Consider the following 21,990-nt stretch of genomic DNA (forward strand, 5'->3'; position numbering starts at 1 on the left):
TAATATTTAAAAGGATATCAAACTCTCACTGAAATCAACAGCAAAACTTTTATTGAGTCCAGCAGAGAAAGGATTTCAGTCACCAAGTAAAACAAAGAAATTTAATCCCTTCAAAATTAATAAGGAAAAAAAAATTTAAAAGGCAGCTTGTGTTTTGCTTGAATGGTCTTTTAAAATTATGCCAATGACAGCTTAAGGTGTACAGAGCTGCTTGGACAAAAATGAAATTAGGTCTTATCCTAAATGAAGTCACTGTGTTCAGTCTGAATTATGGTTTCTCAGGAAAAGCTGAATTAATGTTTGCTTTGTTCTATTTTGTATGTCAATGAGTATACATGTGTCTCTACTGCTCCTGAGTTGTACCAGGACTAGAATCTGTAGGCAAGAAAAGTTGTAGCATTTCACAGTCGGGCAATAAATATCCCAAGTCTCCCATAGGAGCTCTCCTCCTTAGGTTTCCTGACAAGAGGGTCAGGATAAATGCAGATAAGCCTCATATAAGGATCTGAACTTTAGAAAGCTAATGTGAACCCAAACATCTCCAAACTTCTGGCATTCAGTCCCACTGGCTAGTGTTTGCTATATGCATGCCTCTCTACCAGAAGGAATCTGTGGCTATATTTTCCTTCCCTGCTTACCTCAGTTTCTCAGACAGGATAGGATGAGCTGACAATTCCTTCCAGAATCAGACTTTCCATAGGAACATGGGCCATCTGGAGCAGTATGGTAAAGAAGCTCTAAGAGCACCTTCTTCTTCCAGTTCCTGTGCAGCATTCCTGTGACACAATGCCCCGTAACTCATGTGCATCCCTAAATTTAGATTCCACTCAGCACTGGCAGAGTAGCACGCTGGTCTTACCAGGCCTGATTTCAAGTGCTGCATTGTTAGCGTGCTTCTGTTATCTCCCCTCCCACCATCGTCCAAGAATTAGCTGCTCTCCTAAGAGAATAACAAAAAGACAAGGTGTTGTCAAGATGGGTGGAGGAAATTCAGATTGAAACACCCCATTTCTTGGTCTTTGTTGAATCTTACTTGCATTTCTACCGACCTTGGTCCTTCATCCCTTATTAAAAAATAAATAATTCCATCTCAGAGGTTACTTTCCTTCAAGGTCTGTTCTGTTCAATCCAGCCACTTTGCAAGAAAATTATTCTATGCTGTTTCTTTTTATTTTTCACCAAAGAATTAGTTTTTTACCTGAATGTCCCATTCATCACTGCTTTAATTTGCAATACTCATGTTCACTAGACTACTTCTTATACTACATAAAGTATAAGAGTCTACAGAAAAAAAATGACTAAATGAAAAGTTCATTGCTGGCTTTGCTGACTGATTCTGTCATGTAGCCTTCCAGCTGCATATATCCTTATTTCATTCTTGTAAATATATTGCAGGCTTTTAAAGGTGAGGTCTTTTTGTATGTGTCTTACACTGTCCATGAAGCATGGCTCAGGACTAATGCTGCTGGTGGGCAGCAATCCTGTTAATTAAGAAACAGTAGCAATAACAATAATTGCACTTGAATTTCATATTGTAGTCAATGCCAAATCCTCCAAAGCACCTTGTGTTTCCTTGAGTAACCCAAAATTTGTGCATATTAGGATCCCTCTTTATGCAGTTGGCCCTTTGTAGTTTTGTAACTTACTAAAAAAAGTAAGTGCTTCAATTAACAGATGGGGTTCATATTTCACAGTGCAAAAGACCTGCCTAAATTCCTAATAATTATTTGCTCTGCCTCTTAAATTAGTTGTGTACATATCTGCATAGAGCCCACTACATTTACTGCTTCAGAAATAACAAATTTTGCTGGTGTTAAATATACACTTAATATCCGACATTCTAAATGTGAGCTGCTCAAATTGAGAGGAAATAAATTTATTCAAGAAATGGGATTACTTCTTTAAGTCATAAATAGCTCTTTCCATAATACCCATTTACAAAGTCCATCATTCTCATTTACAGAAATTTCTCTCATTGGTAGCTGTTAGGGGCAACAGTGGGGCTAGATGGAGATGAGATGTGAATGGAAGCTCAGTGACTGTTTTTCTCAGATTTGAGCAAGAATGCTTATCTTGCATTAGGCAGCATAATTGGGAAATAGGGGTCACAGTCCTTTAATACTTCTATGTAATCATCCCCCAGAAATTTCATAATAAATATAGACATCTCAAAGTTACCTGGACACTGAATAATGCAACTTGAGAGCTTGAAGGAAGAAAATTATGTCAGTGGGTTTAATTGGTGGAATGATTTGGCAATGAAGATTCTGCAGCCAGGGATGTCATCATCTTTGCTTAGGTTATTGGCAGTCAACATCCCTGCCACCTCCTGTACATCTTCCATACAAAGCTTCACTTCGCAAAGCTCAATGCCTCAGCTTGTGGTTTTCAAGATGCATACAGCTCTGAACCTTGCTATGCAAATTAAGGCAGATTTCATGTGGTTTTTCTGGGCCCCAGAGGCATGCAAAATGCTACAAGTTCAAAGGAAGAAATGGTCTTGGATTAAAGAGAATCTTGTTGTAAGGACCTTGGGCTTACAAATTATTCTCGTGTGTCACCTAGCACCAGAAATTTAAGGAACCGAAAAAATCAATCTAACTCATCAGAACTGAAGTACTCCAAAAAAAATGGACATTACAGAAGTCCAAGCAGCACTTCAACATCTAATTACTATGAGTAAAGTGTCATGGAAGGAAGACAGAAGGAAGCTCTTTTCTGTCAGTAAATGACACACACTTAATATATTTAACAGTTTTGATTAATTCAGGCAGAGTATGCAAATAATTAAACTACGTTTTAGAAATTAGAGGAGATATACATTACATGTGGAAATAATCCACTGAAGAGTCATAGGTGGTACAGGAAAGTGGAGCTGTGGAACAGCTTTTCTGAAATCTGAAGGTGAAGAGACTTCCATTTCAACCAGACAGGTACAATCCCTAGCACAAGTCTCTGGAGAAATGTGTCAGGGAGAGAGAGAGATAGGCAATAACAAGAAGAATATTAAAGTATACAAGAATATGAAATTCTAAACAAGTTAGTGTAGGATGAGCACTACTCTGATGCTCTACACATACCTAAGAAACCTCACAACAAGAGGAATTTGTAGCTCGAAGTGTAGTGTATTGCTCAGTTTCAGAAGGAAGAATTAAGCATGTAAAACTCAGAGAAACATTCTATAAATGTGAGAATTTTCTGAAGACAATAACAAGAGAATCACATTGAATAAATCTGTTTAAAACAAGAAAGAAGTGGAATACATCTATATTATGCTTAATATAAAAATGAATTGCCAGAAAATCAGCAAAAGTATAATTTGAGGAGACGCTGAATATTGATAAATACATTACCTCCACAACAGGCAAAATAACTTTATTAATGAAATCAGTATGGACAGACTTTGGAATTCAGGTACTCTATAAACCCAGTAAATTTTCATTTTTTCAAAAATCAAACACACATATATCTTTTAGTTTAGGTAAAATGTTCTACAAATTTTAATTTTTTTCCCCCTCTTTGTATATATTTTTTCCATGCAGAAGAAAAGTCTATTGTGGTACCTAGAGAAGTGAAAAGTAAGTTAGTTTTTGTTTTGTTTTTTTCCTTTATCTTCATGTTAGTTTTGTGCAAGGGACAGGAGTATATTTGTTTCTTGGATTTTAAAATATTCCTATACCTTAGCTATTTTCAATTAAATAAAAGACTCTTGCTTAAAGTCTTATGATTCTATCTTTTGGAAGATAATAAATCTTGGTTACTTATCCACATTTGTAACAGTAAAAGATCACAAAAAGAAAACTATAGTTTCACTAACTATATTTGGGTATCAATACCTAAAGCCGTGCAGCACAAACTGAAAGTAACAAATTTAGCTTTTCATAGATGAACAATTAAAAAATAACTTAGATTAGCTAGTCTTGTACTCTTGTATTCTTTCCCATCAAAAAGGGAATTCATTTCCCAAAGGAAAAATAAGAAACATAACTTTCTTATATCCTTTACCAAACTCTCAATTTTCTAATTCAAAACATTCATGAAATATGTAACTAAATTGTTTAAGCTTGTTTTAAAAAAGGAAAAAAGATTCTCCTTATTTCTACTGTTGCCCTAATAACTGCCAAAATAGAGGCAGATGCTTTTGAAATAATGTCATGTTGTTTTGTAGATGGTGCTTTAACAACAACTCTCCATGAATAACAGAAGACCTGTAATGACTATTTCAAAGATACAATTAATAAAAAGTTTTATAAAGGTATATTATATAGGCAGGCTCTGCATGGCATTCTACACGTGTTCCCAAGTACCATGTACAAGTTTTGTTATTATTCAGTCAGGTCTTACAAAAGAAACAGAGCAGGTGAATGGCTATTGAGTCACCACAATAAACTCTTAGTTACACCAGGTTAATGGGCATAGTTCTTTGAATTAATATTTAAGTAATAATCTGGTGTGAAAGTTTGTTCCAGTTTTATCCTTAGCACCACATTCACTCTCTGGGTATTAAGCTGTACTTCTGAGCTGCTGGCAATAAGTGACCAGCTTATCAAATCTTGAACATATTGCAGTTAGTGGATGCCCCATCCCAAATACATTTATACATACATATATACACGCATACATACATAAATACATACATGGTTGTTTCTGTGTTTCTGTGTAAAATAGCCATCTGAACTTCAATTTCTATTTCTAGAGAGAAAAGAGGAGAAGAAAAAGAGTGATGAAAAGAAGACTATGACTGAAACTAAGATGAAAGGTATGGTTTGGAAACATTTCTTACTGGCCTCACTCAGCTTTTACTCACACTTCTGCCTCATTTCCCATTGTTTTCTGTTAGGCTAATCCTATACTTCTAGCTGTGTTGTCCTTCTCTTAGTTGCTCAGTCACTATCTGCATGTTTCCACTTCTTCTGTATCTAGTGTCTAATGTATTCAATGTGTTCAGCATCCAATATTACCTACACTCATTTTCTGACAAATGAAATGTCCTGTTTGGTGGCCATCTATGGGCTTTTTAAACAATTTAATGGAGCCCATATATAACAGAACATAGTTATACTACAATACACAAAGCTCAGGGAAGATAGCACTCCATTCATGGTACATCAGTTTCTGAAGGTGGGGTAGATCTATTTATTTTACAGATCACAATTGAAACTTACAGTGACCAAACTGCAAAGTCATGATGTCCATCTAAATAATATTCCAATCATATTATTCTCAGAATACATCTAAATTCCACTAAGGTGTTGCTTCATGCGAAATATTTAAGTCATTCATTATTTTTTAATGATCTCATTGCTACTGGAATTTAAGCTAAAAGCTGCCACATTCATGCACTGATGATTTTTGCCTAACTTTTGATGAATTATTAAGGGTCCAAATCATCCATAGTTGATGCATACTGATTAATTTTCATTTTCAGCTGATTGCTCTGTGGCCAGTTGGGTGCAAGTGCTATAAGGGAATATCTGAACTCCCAAATAAGGCTTATTTTTTTCAGTATGTGCCCACCAGGACTTGGTTGACTGCATATTTGAGTGTATGATTCAGAGTTCTACCACATCAAATCACTCTCTTTAATTAAATCTTAGAAAAAACAGGAAAAAAGGAGAAAGCTCATGAGAAGACAGCTGTCCCTGAAATTAAAAAAGCAGGTAAGAAATTGAACTCTGACTTTCTCTGCAATGATATCTGACTATTTAGTGTAATCACTTTCAAGTTTTAAGCATTTGAGATAAGGGTGTATGTAGTTCATTATCATTCAAGAATCCAAGTGGAGATATAGATAGATAAATAGATAGATAGATAGATAGATAGATAGATATGTATTACAGTGTATATATAGATATATACTGTATATTATATTATATTATATTATATTATATTATATTATATTACATTACATTACATTACATTATATTATATTATATTATATTATATTATATTATATTATATGTATATATAATACATGCAATTTTCTGTTCTGTTATCTTGGGATTTTTACAAATATAATACATTTGTAAATATAAATACATTTACAAATAAATTACAAACACGGCCTTCCCTCATACACTAAATCTATCAAGAGCATAACTAATTTCAAAAGCTACATGGCAAAGACTGAACAGAGAGTATATATTTTTCCATTAATTATTTTATACATACAGAACATTTTAAGTAATAAACGGAAATATTGCCATATAAAACCACTAAGTGTGGGAGAAAATAGATGGTTATTTTCTGACTTTTTACTCATTCCCAGAAAAGAATTTTTTAAAAGTTTAAGTTAGTGAATATCCTAAACCTAATTGATTGTTTCATGCATAAAAATATAAATATTTCAGTAAGATTAGAAATTAGCAATTTGGATCTTGTCTACACTAAAACTGCTGTGTTTTTATTCCGTTACTTCAGTAAATCTGCAAGTATATTTAATGCAGAAATGCAAAAGTGTCTCAAGTAAGTGACACAGCCTGCAAAACTGTCTCATTAAAATCAAGGAGAAACAAAATGCTCAGTATAGTGGTTGGTCACCATCTGAATACCTAGACACACTGATTCCAATTGATGCTTTATCTGTCACTTTCTATATAACATTCTACAAGCCCTCAAGTATTCAGATTAACATTTCTGTAGATTAGTGCAATGCCTAAAACCACGGAGAAAGGTTCAAAATAGGATGTAACTATTCAGGGCTATATTTGCTATGTTGTCAAGGCAAGCCTTGTTCTCTCTTTTCTAATTATTTAAATCTACTGAATGTTATCAAAAGCTGAAAAGATCTATATCCCATTGTTTACTAATATTGTGATTTACATATGCAAATTTCAATAAGCAACCGGGTTTTTTTTTTGCCACTGAATCATATGTGGACTGCATAAGTTTTCTTATTCAAGTGTTTATGTATGGGAAGAAAAATAGTAATTTATGTTTGGGAAAATACAAAAATGCACAGATTACCGGGGAAAACTATCTTGGTAGCCCCATATTTAAATATGACTTTTATAGTAGGGAGCTGTACACACTGAAGAAGGGATAGAGATGAAAGCGAATATTCTTTTCCTAGTTAAGTTGCATATTTTAATGTATAAACACAGGTTTATAAAGAACATAATCTAACAATTCAAATATCTTTCATAATTTCATTCTGGTTCTAAGCTTGTATTTCACTTGAGAATACAGAATTGTAAAAGATTACATTTTATGGCAGAGCTGCAGCATAAAGTTATTAATATGTTCATCTTCACAAGCAATTGCTAAATCCAGTGAGTCATCCTACCAATGCTAGAAAGACACAGATTAGACAAACCAAGTTATCTGCACATTTCTATCCCTTTTATTAGCTCTGTAGGTTGCTGCATTTTTGGAGTTTACTAGCCTTTGTCTAAGAGGATGGCAATTCATAATGTATTCCAGCTACACGTGTTGCTGTTATTCCTCTTTCAGCTTGTTTTTTGAATGTATGTGCACTTTCTACCATTGGCAGTACCCACTGTTATCCCTAATATGTTTTAAGCCTGAAATAATTGACATATTTGATCAACGGAATAGTAGTGCATACCCCAGTTTTGGAATGAGGTACCTCGATGTCTTTACATAATTTGGGCAGACACAGAAAATCAACCTCTGAGCAGTTGAATCAGCAGAATACATAAGTATCCAAAAGCAAAGAACAGTTTCCAGTTTTCTTACCTTTTCCCTTTAAAAGGCTAGGCAGAGGCCATTGCATTGAAAATAAACTCCTCACCCTGATTTTCAAACTCTTGCATTGCCTCTGAATGTCTCTGGTTTGTGTCGCATTTCGCTTCCCCTGACCTTTGCAATCCATGAAGCCAAGGTGTTTTCATGGCAAACTGCCTTCTCACTGCCACCCACACTCATCCCCACACCAGTGGGCAGCTCCTTCTGCTCCGAGGTCCTCCTGACACCCAAGTCCCACCACTGCTCCATACCCTTGCATGCTTTCTCCCAGAAGACTCATGTCTGGCTGGAGGCCCGTTAACCAGGCATTCCCTATAGAGGAATGGTGACATGTACAAGCTGTCAGGCTCGAGAGAGAGAGAGGAAGGAGTGCTCTGAAAGCACTAAGTGATAAAAACATCTCTAAAATAATGTTCTGAGAGAAGCACCTCTCTATATTCCTCTCCATCTCTCTTGCTCTAACAAGGAATGCTTGTAATTGCAAATACTGAATATATTTTCAGATTAATATTTTAGATTGGTCCTTTGGTCCAAGAGACAATTTTATCTCTACTGCTACCAGAATGGAGGTTTTATTATTGTTATTCATTAACTGCATCCCTGTGATATATTTATTTGCATGCCAGCTCACTCTTTCTCCAATTCTCTCCCATTTCACTCTCTCTCTCTCTCCCTCCCTCCTCTCTGCTGCTGCAGAGGATCAAGAGTCATCTAATATGAAATGTTCTCAGTCTTTAGTACAGAGCAAACTGGATGATTCTTAATTAGCTTTTAAAAGTGCTTTGTAGATAAAACCACATTAATCCTCTGACCTTCAGCTCATATAAAAGCATTGTGTTAATTGTCCTGAAAAATAGATAATTCCATTGTTACAAACTTAGAGGTCTAACTTAAAAAAACATAATCATTGGACACAAGGGTCTGGCAGAGTCAGACTTCAAAACCTTTTACAAAAATCTATCCAGTGCTACTCTGGATAGAGAAGGAGCTGCATTTCCAAATCCCCTTTAAGGTGTTTGCTACACCTCAACAGATATAAGCTTTTGGCAGGCTCTCCCAAAGTTTGTCATCGTGCTTGGGACACATCAGCCCAGGGGGCTCCAGTCTGCAACCTGACTGAGAAAAGGGATCCTCTGTGTTAAAGCTTTGGTGTCCAACCCTACATGAAAATGAATATACAGAGACTGGTGCTTTCAAGTACTAATAGTTTACTTGCAGATTTTTTCCTGATGGTCCCTTTCACAGAGTCTGGAACTTCCCTGCTCCTTCTTGAATCAGCTTTCCTAGAAAATATATTCACATCAGCCTTTGTCTTTGTTGCAAATTCCTTTCCCACTTTGTTTTGGTTCTCAAAACAAATCACATTGCTAAAATGAGTTTATCAAGCAATAATGATAATCAGCGTGAATCATCACACCATTTCCTACCTAAAATTCTGTTTCAACTGTCATTAATGATCTTCCTGTTATATTTGCATTTTTTTGGTAACAAATCTTATAATTGCTTTAGGAAAATCATCAATGTCTTTTTCTCCACTTTCCATGAGGAAATTCAGGTACAGACATGAAATCCAGGCCAGTTATCCACATATTTATCTTCTGTTTATACATATCTTCTGAAAGCTAAACCAGTGCTAGCTGGATTAAAGATCCCAAATTTTTGTACACTTTCACTATTTCCCTTGTGATTAACCAGAGCCATCAGACAATGCAACTGATGTCTAGGAAGAAAATGATTTTGCTAAAATCATAAAGCCTTATCAGCAGGACTAGTGTTCAAGAATCCCTTGGTTCTGACCTCAGTGACGAATATTTAAAGGCCACCACACTTAGGTACCTCCCTTAGCAGTTCTGGTGTTCAGATCTACTTGTCCCAGTTCATGATCTGACTTCCATTTTGTTGTGTTCGTGTGTGCATGCTCTCAACAGAGCATACAAGTCCCTACAAATGAGCATTGGAGCCACTCCATAAATAAAGGAACTAGCTTGCAGTGGTTGCATACCCATTTTTTGTATCTACCACACAATCACAGAATCATTTAGGTTGGGAAGGACCTTTAAGATTGTTGAGTCCGACTATTGATATAGCACTGCCAAGTCACCCTAAACCGTATCCCTACACATTTGAAAATCTTTTCAATACCTTCAGAGCTGTTGACTCAACCATTTCCCTGGGAGGCCAGCTCCAGGGCTTGACAACCCTTTCGGTGAAGAAATTTTTCACAATATCCAATCAAAACCTCCCCTAAACAGCTTGAGTCCATTCCCTCCTGTCTTATTGCTTGATATCTGGGAGAAGAGACGAACACCTGCCTCACTGCAACCTCCTTTCAGGTAGTTGTAGAGAGGAATAAGGTCCTACCTTAAGCCTCCTCTTCTCCAAGCTAAACAACACAAGCTCCCTCAGCCACTCATAAGGTTTGTGGTCCAGACCCTTCACCAGCTCTGTCTCTCTTCTCTGGATACACTTCAGTACCTCAATGACTTTCTTGAAGTGAGGGACCCAAAACTGAATAGAGGTTTCAAGGTATGGCCTCAGCAATGCCAAGTATAGAGGGACAATCTCTTCTCTAGTCTTGCTGGCCATACTATTGTTGATGCAGGTCAGGATGCCATCAGCCTTCTTGGCCAGCTGGACACACTGCTGGCTTACTTTCAGCTGGCTGTCAACCAATATCCCCATGTACTTTACTGTCAGTCAGTTTTCCAGCCACTCTTCCAACAGCCTGTAGTACTGCATGGGGTTGTTGTGACCCAGGTGCAGGACCTGTCACTTGGCCTTGTTGAACCTCATACAATTGGCCTCGGCCCATCAATTCAATCTGCCCAAATCCCTCTCCAGAACTTTCCCGCCCTCCAGCAGACCAACACTCCTGCCCAACTTGGTATTGTCCAAAAAGTTGACTGAGGGGCACTTGATCCTTTCATCCAGATCATTGATAAAGATATTTATATGGTAAGGATATATCTATGACGCGTGATACTGTGTCATATGTTTCACACCAGGCAGTGTTAGCAGAGGAGGGGAGTGGTGATTTCTCTCTTTAGGTACCACAGTAAATCTTTGCCTCTTGAATAGGAAAAGTCTCTGGGGGCTTAAAATTACAGACACCAAGGTACATTTTAATTATGGCACTATAACAACCAAGTGAAGTCTCTCTGCAGTCAGGAAAGAAGCAAACTAAAAGTTTATCTTGGACATAAAAATTGAAAACAGTATCTTATGACTGCCACAAAACTGAAATAACCAGCTTATTCTTGCTACTCTGTTGCCCAGTGAGATCGAGACGGCAAGAAAATCTATCTTTAAGTCTGTCTTCTTGGAGGAAGAATGTTAGTAGTAGGTAGAGCAGAGTGGAAGTGACCAGACACGAGCAAACATGACTGACCATGTGCCAGCAAACTTTTGCATGGGTTGATCATGGATGCATTTTCTTTAAAGGACAGTCCTTGCAATTTGAAAACAAACCCACAATGGTTCAGTAGGAAATTGAGGAAAAAGACAATTTTATACACCAATAGTATCTTCTTTATTATTGCCCTCTATACAGGCAGGAAGAGAAATTCCTTTGATCATTTTTAAATTCCTGTTCTGAACAGCAATTTTAAAAATGCATTTAATTTTGTGATTATCTTGTCTCAGCTTCTACCTTTTCAGTCTTGATATTAAGCCTTCAATTACAATAAAAGAACCACTACTGACACCTGGTGGCAAATTATCTTTTTCTTGCAATCCATATGCCTGAGTGGTTTTTTGTTGTTTGCTTTCAAATATGGCTATTTAAAAAGAGTTTGCTGAAGTAATGATGAACCTACTACTTACCTCCCCATGCTGCTTATCCTACTGCTTTCATGGCTAGAAACATGTTAGAATGTCATCTAAATGTAACACTATTCTTTGAAGAATAATTTTGGAATGTAAATACTTTCAGTAATGCCAGAGAAGTAAAATTTAATTAAAATATATCTTATGACAAAAGTTATAATTAGGGAAAAAAAGGTGCATGGCTAACCCACTGATCTAGAGAAGTAGATGCATACCACACATCCTGAAAAGCTTTGGGCAGATCTAACTGCAATAGATTAAATGTTTCGCTGGGGATACAAATGTTGATTCTAGGTTTTTCCTGATGAGCAAATAGGCTGTAGGAAGACATTTATAGGAAGACATCTCTGTTCCCTCTCAAGAGCAGAGTTTGAAACTCCTCACCCTACCCTGCCCAGTGCCAGGAGTATATTTGCAGCTGAGTGTCTGACAACGTTAAGCAGCCCAGCTTGGACACTGTGATGTGTCTCATGTTCCCTTGTCTGAGAGATGTCACACGACACATGTCAGCAGATGGGAGGATGATGTGTGTTTCAGAGGAGGCCACAATGTAAGATCTGCAACAGCCAATGAGATGTAGAGGCTGTCACAATTTAGGTTGTGTACAAGGAAAAAATGGAATTGTGAAATCAAAACAAGAGAGTCGAAGGTATTTTGAAAGTGATTAGTCACATACAGAAAATGAAACATTTTTATTCACTAATTTTCTTTCTTATTAAACAAATTCTGAGGAAAAGGTAAAAAACTGAGTTACTTAGGAACTGGAGTGCACATAAAAGTGCACACATTTTGGATTGACCAGATGTGTTTTCAGAATGGCTGCTACAGCAAGCAGAAGGTAGGAGTTTTGAGTGGTAGAACCCTATCTGACTCTTTTTTTATCTTTTTATTTTTAATGAAGACACTGTATTGAGTTGACCCTGGCCAGCTGCTAAACACCCAAACAGCTACTCATTCACTCCCCTCTTATCAACATGAAGGGGAGGAGAACAGGAAGAGCAAAAGTGAGAAAACTCCTGGGTTGAGACAAAGAGAGATTAATGAATCAACTCAGCCAGTTGAAGCAGAGGACACCCGTCCCCTATTCTTCCTCTACTCTCAATTGTTTTTGCTGAGCATGGCATTATATGGTAGGGAATACACCAGATACAGAGGTATTCCCTGTAATTTGGTTCAGATGTTCCAGCTGTGTCCTCTCCCAACCTTTTCCCAGCTCCCAGTAGGCACAGAGTGGGAAAAAGAAAAAGCTCTGATGCTGTGCAAGCACTGCTTGGCAATAGCCAAAACTCAAATTTGCTAGCAAATCCAAACCACAGCATCATACAAGCTGCTATGAAGGAAATTAACTTCTCCCTCCCAGCTGAACCCAGTACAGGAACCTACAGTTTGCATTTATTTGCAGCTAAATTTAGAAAGATTAGAAGAGACAAATGTAAAAAATTAAGCAACAGAAAGAATAATCAATGAGTTGCTTTGTGATTCCTCATGCAGACGAATGTATAAGAGCAATAATTAAGGAAACACAGTGTGTTATGAGCTGAAAGCTGGTTTAGGAACAAACCACATTAAAGCACACACACAAAACAAAGGAGGAACTTAAGGACCTTAGAACTGTGTGATCCTCCTCTAAGTTGTTTCTTATCAATATTCTTTTAACAGTTTTCTCTGCTAGACTGCTCATCCATCTATACATTTTTGCAGAGGTTTAGCTTGGTGTGGGTTTATACAGCCTTTAGCAAAGCCCCTGGCTCTGATTTCATCTTAATTATGATTCCAATTGGTAATATCATTATATGAATCAATGCCCATACACAAAAGCACCTAGTTTTCCCAGATGGATGACTGCAGCTTCAGGTTTCATTTTCTCTACTACAGGCCAATCCATTCCTGACTAATAACTTGCTCATGACCCTATTCTGCATGTCAGGCCCATTCTGATTTTTTCCTTCCGACTGCTTTTCTCCAGCATCTTATTCATAAAATTCACTGGCAGTTTCCTGGCATTTTTTCATTAGTAGATGCTTCTGCTTTCACAAACTATGCATGCAGCCATCAGCACTGGTAGCATTTACCAACCCACAGAAATGCTGGATTAGGATTCCTGCACAGTTACCAGCAAGTGATGCAATTTATTCTTTTTTCTCTTACACAAACAGGGGTTAGGGTCATCTCTTAACTTTGATAACAATTTCCTGTTTGTGGGGCTTTGTACAACAAAATCACAGAAAGAAGAGATGGAAATGACCTACTAGGTCATCTAATCCTTCCTTCTGGCAATGTAGGATAATTCCTTACAGAATATTTTCAAGTGCTTTAACCAGTGTAGTACTAAATGTCTGAAGTAACTGGGCCTCCATCAATTCCCACAGAAGATTATTCTACAATCTCACAGATCTCGCAGTTAAGAAGTATTCCATTCCAGTCTGCCTAAATTTTCCCTTGCTTAATTTTATCCCATTACTCAGAGTTATGTTCTCTTTTGACACCCAAATATAGTCTTTCTAACCTCAGGGCCCAGTTCCCTACTGTCTCATGTTATATTGGCACTTACATTTACATCTGCAAGGTAGCTTTATTACTGATAAGGTGAATGCAAAATTGAGGTTGATACTTTTTCATACAGACATGAAATTATAAATCTTGTAACAGGGAACACTGACCATGGCCACACATCACCTGTATAAAAAGCACTGAAGAGACTGGAAATTGCATGTAAAATTGAAGGAAGAACAAAAAAAGAAAGTCACTTGAGTTATTTAGAAAGTATGGAATTTTGGGGTTTTTTTAATAGAAGAATAAAGTATTCAGTTCATCTTTTCAGAAAGAGGTGACTTGGTTATTGTGGACACTAAGTACTTTTGCAGAAAAAGAAAAAAAAAAAGGATTCCAGCTACAATAGCTCCCTTTAACATAGTAGGGACAGTTAAACAAGAATGAATGACTGGGAGCTGAAGCTAACTGAATCCTGACTGAAAATGAGGTACATGTTCTTAACACTAAGAGTGATAAACTACCCACTGCACAGAGTGGATATTGCTTTCCCTGGTGTCTGCAGAAGATGATTGTTTACCTAATGAAAAATACACATCAGCTGAACAGGTGCCTAGCTGAAATATAGGAGTCTCTGACAACAAAATATCAGACTAGAGAGCCTGATGGTGTGTTCTAGCCTTGAGCATTACAGAGGTATACCCTCAGAGATATACATAATAAGCTAAAAGAGAATGTAATGAAGAGTCAATGCAGGAATGCAGCTGGACACAACTGCCTTGCATGTTCATTGCAAAAACAGAAATTCCTTTCTGCATTACTTTTATAAGCCTTTTTAAGCTGAACACATGACTGGTAGTCATCCTCTAAGTATTTAGTCTTCCATGGAAAATAGAAAAGCCTGCTTTCCTAATTGACATTTCCAGAAATCCTCAAGACAGATATGGCTATTTAGTAAAAATCAAATTGTATCTCCCCGAACAGATAAAAACAGAAGAATAAAAACAGGTTCACAGTGAGGGAGAATGGAAAAAAATCTGGGAGAATAGATATGCAAACACAGCAGAAAGGAAATTCCCATGGTCTCCATGTGACTTGTTGTTAGCACAAAAGGCAGCTCAAACATGTCCCACACTGAAACTTCAAAGCACTCAGTGGACTTTGAATTCTATGCTCCATCATCATCAGTGACTGACAACATGATTTCAAAGCATGCCTAAAGATGCGGCATATATATCCTGGTGGATGTACAAACACATCATGGAAGGCCAGACTTACAACTCCCATTGATTTTCTGTGAGAACTGAGCTCCTAAACACCTCTTCTGCTTTTATAAAAAGTACAGAGGCTGCAAAGTCACCATGGCATTTCTGTGCCCTTTTACCTATGGAAAGAGTTTTTCAACTGGGAATGGTAACATTAATCTATACCAGAACAAAACCAAACGCTTGTACCTTTCCAGGACATGCTTCTCTTTCAATGTTCAAAAGATAGAAATTAGATGAAATGCAAAGAGATAAAGAGTTAGAAACAAGTTTTTTCCTGCCTTCCCCTTGTGTCTCCTTCACCTCACAATAAGAACTGACTCAGTCTTAAGATTGACTCTCCATTGCAATTGATGTGGTGACTCTCAGGTGGAAGACTCACCTCCTGCTTACTTTACTAGGAATCAGCTTTAGTGGAAATTGATCCTTTCCCATCCTTGCTCATTGTCGTGTGAAAAGGGGAGCCTTTCTTAAACACTTAATGTTTGATTAGTCTGTCCGCAACCCAGGAAAACTGAGACCCTTGTGCTCAGCACCCTGTCAGTGTCCCATTATGGGGACTCTTCAGTGAGCATTTTGCCAGATCAAAGGGTGCTTGGACTGATTTGTTCAGGGTCACAAGCCAAACAGAGAGACCCCCCCCCCATCCTGGATCTCCACATCATTACCTCTGCCAGTGATTGCTAGCACCCATTAAGGACTCACATTAACAGTTCACAGAATAGCACTCTATTAATAAAATTGTGACAGGTTTAGTTTGAAGGATTGGCAGTGATAGTGACTGACTGCAAAAATGTATTCAAAGCAATGTACTAAGGAGATGATCATTCAGCATGCATTGAACACAGCTCTTACCCAATATGCGCCCCTGTGGGGGAGACAAAAGGCTCAGGCCAACGACTGAGCCCAGAAGTTATGATGGAGTCTTCCCTAACTTCTGCTGATTCTTAATTTACTTTTGTATTATTTATATACATTCAGGCAGAGCTCAAGTGAGTTTAGTCATGGATCTTTACCTTTACTCATTGAGGGGTGGTGGTACCTTGGTGGTGGGTATCTCAGTATAGTATCTGAGATAATCTTGAGACATGCATCAGTCCAAGGAAAGCTATTATACCAGAGTTTAACAGCAGGTCTTCCTCCTTAATCTCTCTTGGTTTTCAGCTCTTATGTGACTAATCCACTAAACTACCACCGAGTTCCCTCCTGTGCAAGGGTTTTGACAGAATCTGGCTGCAGTCTCCACTCCACTCTTACCCTCTGTTTGGTCCCACTCAGATTGTATTGTGTGAGGGAGGTTGGATATGTTGACCAGGTTCCATCCAGGGAATAGCAACGGTATTTTCCCCTGTAATTTCCATATTGGCAATACTTTTATTTACTTTTCATCCCCCCTACCCCTCCAATATGTCATGCAAAGAGGTCTCCAGCACAGAAAAAGGTCTCACTGTCTGCGGCAGCTGCCCTGCCCATGAAATGTTAGTAGCAGATGAATAAATGCAATGCACATTTCAGTGGCTCTTTTGCTGAGTATCAGGAGTTGAATGCTTCCAAGTCAACACAGAGTATTTCTCCATCCAGATCTGATGTTTTGTGTTTGTTCTTTTCCATCTTGGACTACACAAAGTAGGGAGAGATGTGAGAGCGGCAAATGGTGAATGATTTTGGTAAGATCTGGTTGACGAAGAGTTAGAAATGTCAATCCTTTAATAAATACAGATAAAAGGGAGGAGGCTTTGGTTTGAACTACCACTCACTTTTTGATGAGTTGGCAAGAGAACCTTCCTTGAGCAAAGCAGAGGAGTAATTTAGTATCTGACAGGAAACCTCTTCTGACAGTGTACTGTTAATCACATAAAGAACTTTTTGGGGAGATATGATGCTAGAAATAATCAAGCATGAAAGTGATAAATAATCTAAAGCCCATACAGGTAACCAAATAGACAGTTTGCCTTTGGACTTCCAGGTATGTAGAAAGAACTACCTGTGCTGTGCAAGCAGCTGGGTGGCATAGCTTTAATTAAAGAATCTAATTTATTTCCTCAACTCTTTTATGCTGTTTGGGGATTAATGTAATGTTTATTTTTCCAGTCACATCCAGAAATAACAGGATTAGAATATGCCTATGCCTCAAACAATACAAAGTAAATCTCTTTAATGAAGGAAAACTGTTCTATGCCCTCAAAATAAGATGTGTATCTGAGTCGGCAGGCCTGATATTTGGGATAATTATTCTATGTTAAATGTCCGTGCACAGATACATCTACCAGTTTGAAATGACATAACTATGCAGTGTTATTTTCTTCTGTTGCTAAATAGACAAGTTCATGGCTTGACTCACTGTTAGTCAGGAGGAATCTTCAGAGTCTGAGATCAGGATGATTTTCTTTCTTTTATTTTGCTTTACACTTAAAAAGAAAAAAATATTTTTCCCTTGACCTTAAAATAAAGCTTTAAAAGATTTTACTGAGTTTTGATGAGTACATATTAGATAAAGACATTCATGTCACTGAACTGAAAGTATACTTCAGTCTCTTGTGTGCCTTTCCCTTATAAAGGTTCATAGATCAGAAGTATTTCTGACTTAAAATATAAGCCTTTAACTTTCACTTTTAGCTATGATCCTTTCAGTAAATGTTCCAATGGCTGTGCTTGTTCTCCTGACCTGTTTTCCAAGAAGCCGAGCCAATTTTGTGGTTTGCTATATGTAACTCTGAGAGACTAAGTCAAATAAAGTATTATTGAATGATTAGGAAAATAGAATAGGAAAATGTTCTTTAACAGAAGAGCCATACATAACTGTGGTTAGAAAAGCATTGATTTTTAGCTTGATTGCAGTATGTTCTGCATGAAGTTGCTTTCTCATAGATTCTGCCTCACTTACTAGAGTGTAATTAGAGTATTGTGTCACCTATAAAGATGAATGGATGGACATTTCTTTATTTAAGATTTCCCTTCTCAAAGAGTGAGAATGTTGACAGCATCTGTGTTCAGAGATAAGAAAATATCTTCTTCTTAGTGATAATGCCTATAGATGCCATCTGTACATCTATCTATCCAACAGACAGAAACAAATGGAAATGTGTTGAGTACAGAAAGAGATATCACAAGGATGCATAGCATACATGCACTTAACAAAGCCCATTCTAACACAAAATTCTCTTCTGAATCATTCAAACAGTATTGCTGCTGAGCTTTATTAATAAAAGCTTAGAGTGCATCCTCCAGCTCTTTCAAGGAAAGATAAAAAATGCTCAAGAAAATTCTCATCTCTGATAATATATACACTAATTCAAATGACAGGTTATTCTAGGGAAATATCTGATTCCTAAGTTTTTAGGAAGTAATGTTATTACTCACATTTGCTACATAAAAAAACACTACATTTTCTCAAAAGTGCTGCAGTTTCTGTAATTAGCTGTACTTACAGCTTCCTGTGTGTGGATGACTGCAATCTCATATCATGCTCCTGAGTTTTCCGTTTTTAAACCATGCCTGATGAACACCTTTTAGGCTGTAAAAGACCTTTAAGCTTAATGAGTCCAACCTTAAACCCATCACTGTGAAATCCACCACTAAACCATGTCTCCAAGTGAACACACATACACTTTAAATATCCCCAGGAATGATGACTCAACCATTTCCCTGGGCAGCCTCTTCAAATGCTTGAGCATTCTTTTTTGCAAAGGAATTTTCCCTAATATCCAATCTAAACATCCTCTGGTACAATGTGAAGCCATTTCCTCTTGTCCTACTGCTAATTACCTGGGAGAAAAAGCCAATCCCCATCTTGCTACAACCTCCTTTCATGTAATTGTAGAGAGAGTGACAAGGTCCCCCCAGAGCCTCCTTTTCTCAAGGTTAAACAACCCCTACTCCTTCAGCTGGTCCTCACAGGGCTTGTGATTCAGACCCTTCACCAGCTTCATTGCCCTTCTTTGGACTCATCCCAGTCCCTCAGTGATTTTTAAGAAGTGAAGGGCCCAAAATTGAAGAGAGGATTCGAGGTGCAGCCTCACCTGTATCAAGTACAGGGAGATGATCCATGCCCTAGTCTGTCTGGCCACAGGATTTCTGGTACAAACCAGGATACTGTTCATGTGTGAGCATGTATTTAACATGGACAAGTTTCTACCTGCTCTACAGTACGAGAGACTGAATTAATTCCAGGAATTACAAAGTAGAAAGGAGAAATCACCAATTAGTGCAACCATGAACCACTGTTATACTTGAAATTGGCCATTCCCAAAGTGCAGGTTTTTTCTTACTGTAACTGAATCACTTGTCTGCTCACATCCCTCCTCTACTTGCTTTATTTTTTGCTCTATTGAGCAAACCTTTTTAATGATCTTGGGAAATCTGTTTGAGATAACATTTAGTATTTCATTTATGTGCATTGCCAAAGCACTTTCTGAAAAGCTCTGGGGCTTTAGGCTACTATTTGCTTCTGATGCTCTGGTGCCCAGGGCTTGCAGGCACTTATTGGCTGCACAGAGTATAGAGCTGCCTTGCAAATGGTGATGTGAAGAGACACTGCAGAGGAAATAACACCTCCAAGGGCTGGTGATCAGAAGGGACTTGGAGACATCAAAGAAATTTAGAAACTATCAAAAAGCCTGTTACTCTGAGTGGAGAGGAAATACAGACAATGCTGAGGTGAAAAGATACCCTTCTCAGAGAATGAATGGAAAGTTTTGCATGTTTTTTCCTGCTTCAGTGAAAATGGTCTGTCTACATTTATGAGTACTATCACCACTTTTCCATTGTAATCAACAACAAACAGAGGAATTTTATTTTTCTAAAATTTCCTTTTTCTACATTATTCAATCATCTTTACATACTGCATAGGTTATCAGTTCATTTTTAAATTTCTGTCTTATAGTTGAGCCTCATGTTGCTTGAGGAAATTTGATTTTAACACCGAGAAGCTTTGCATCTGCCTATTTGCCCAGTTATAATAGCATTATCTGCAGTTTCCCTTTTTTTTTTTTGCATGTGGAAATCTCTGCAGGCAAAAGATAGAAATGCAAAACCTGTAGTCTGGGATTCAAGGCTTACTGTTCTCTGACAGTGAATTTTCCTGTCATTTCCATTATTCTCAAAGCAAGATAGCTAAACTCTGGTCAGAGAGTTTATTGTTGTTGTGTAATGGGTCAGGAACAGCTCTGAAGCAGTAGTGGCACTGTACCTTGCTTTCCCTTGTGCACAACTTCAGCCTCATTGGCGAAATAAGATGTCTTTCTCATGCCCACCAAGAAATGTAATTTTGGAAAGGCAAGAGTTTTTGCCAGAAGTTGTCACAGAGCATATGGCAATATCATGCTCAGTGATTAAGACAGGGAACAAAATCAAGGTCCAAACACAGAACTTTTCATGTGGGAGAAATGTTGATATTTCTAAATAGCTCTTTTATGTTGTCAAATTTTAGGGGTTCGGTCATATTAAAAATGTAATCCTAGATTAGCATAAGCAGTTTTGATAGAGTCTTCATAGATTTTAAGTCTACTAAGAAGAAGAATTCTTAAAAATTTTTAAACTCCTTATCGTAAAATGGAGACATTACACCAGAAAGATGTAATTACTTTGATATAACACCCCTATATGTGGGCATCTGCTGTTTCAGAAGTGACTGAAATCAAAATTTAAAAATACTCTGAAAAGCTTTTAGATGTGGTAAGGTAAAGATTACTTCAGTAATGCCATGTAATTAGTGAAAAATTAAACTACCAAAAATAATATAAATTAAAACGCATCTTAGTAAGAAATTCTTAAAGGCATTTCAGGAATGAACACTTCTCAGAATTGTTGGAATATTAATTGAAATCAATTCTATATTGTGGAATTAGTTTTACGAACTCCAGGTAAATGAAAAAAAAAGTTAAACCACAATATATTTGAATAGAAAGTTTGACAATTCTTGTTTAATTACTATATATAGTCAACAGCAGTTCATTTTGAAAAATGCTCAGCTATCTGGGGTGTGTTCCTCTTTTACCACTGTAAATCACATTAGCTGCAAATTGTGCCACTTAATAAATTGTTTCTAAATTCTGGTACATCTGCTAGATTGGGAGCAGACAGTAGTGAGACTGGTCTCTAGGCGACTTTAATTATGTTTTCCATTCACATGATGGAAGTTCGCAGCCATCAGATGCCACCTGCTATCATTTTTATTTCCAGTCATGTGAACCCTTGCTCAGGGCAACAAAGGGAACCTTAGCTGTCATACTTCTAAGATGCAATGTCATGAAAACTCTGCTGTTGCATTGTACTTGCAAAGCCAGAACCAAGCTCCCAAAGCATGCACTTGATTGACTGTGCTTTTTTGGTAATAACAGACAGGAGTTTTTGGTTTTATTTCTGAAAAACCAACACAGTTTTGACTTCAAAGCACTGGAAAATATAATTTTTATTTTCAACACAATTCCTTCTGATTCTTGAAGTTCCTGTTCATTTTTCTGCCATCTTCTCTTTTTATTCTCTTACTTTTAATCACGAGATGAATTGAATACCAATGAGAAAAGATTTGTGTGAATCTCATTAGGAACATTCTGCTTGGAGAACTATGGTCATGTTGTGTGAGGAATTTTCATCACACAACCTTGTGGAGCCTTCCCGTTCTGAGGAGCCTGTAATCTGATTTTAAGACTCCTCCCATGGGACACCTGATAAAACCCACGGCCCTGGGCGTGCCTCTCTCTCT

General features: G+C 37.4%; 1 protein-coding gene across 1 annotated transcript in view; it reads left to right on the forward strand.

The window, feature by feature from the left end:
* The window catches only part of TRDN (triadin), a 274,790-nt gene that overhangs the window by 154,163 nt on the left and 98,637 nt on the right, over nt 1–21,990 (forward strand). The window contains 2 exon segments of the mRNA XM_053973292.1: nt 4,697–4,759; nt 5,598–5,660. Coding sequence (XP_053829267.1) covers nt 4,697–4,759; nt 5,598–5,660 — 126 coding nt within the window.

The sequence above is a fragment of the Vidua macroura genome, chromosome 3 (assembly GCF_024509145.1).
Source record: "Vidua macroura isolate BioBank_ID:100142 chromosome 3, ASM2450914v1, whole genome shotgun sequence".
In the NCBI taxonomy this organism is placed as follows: Eukaryota; Metazoa; Chordata; class Aves; order Passeriformes; family Viduidae; genus Vidua; species Vidua macroura.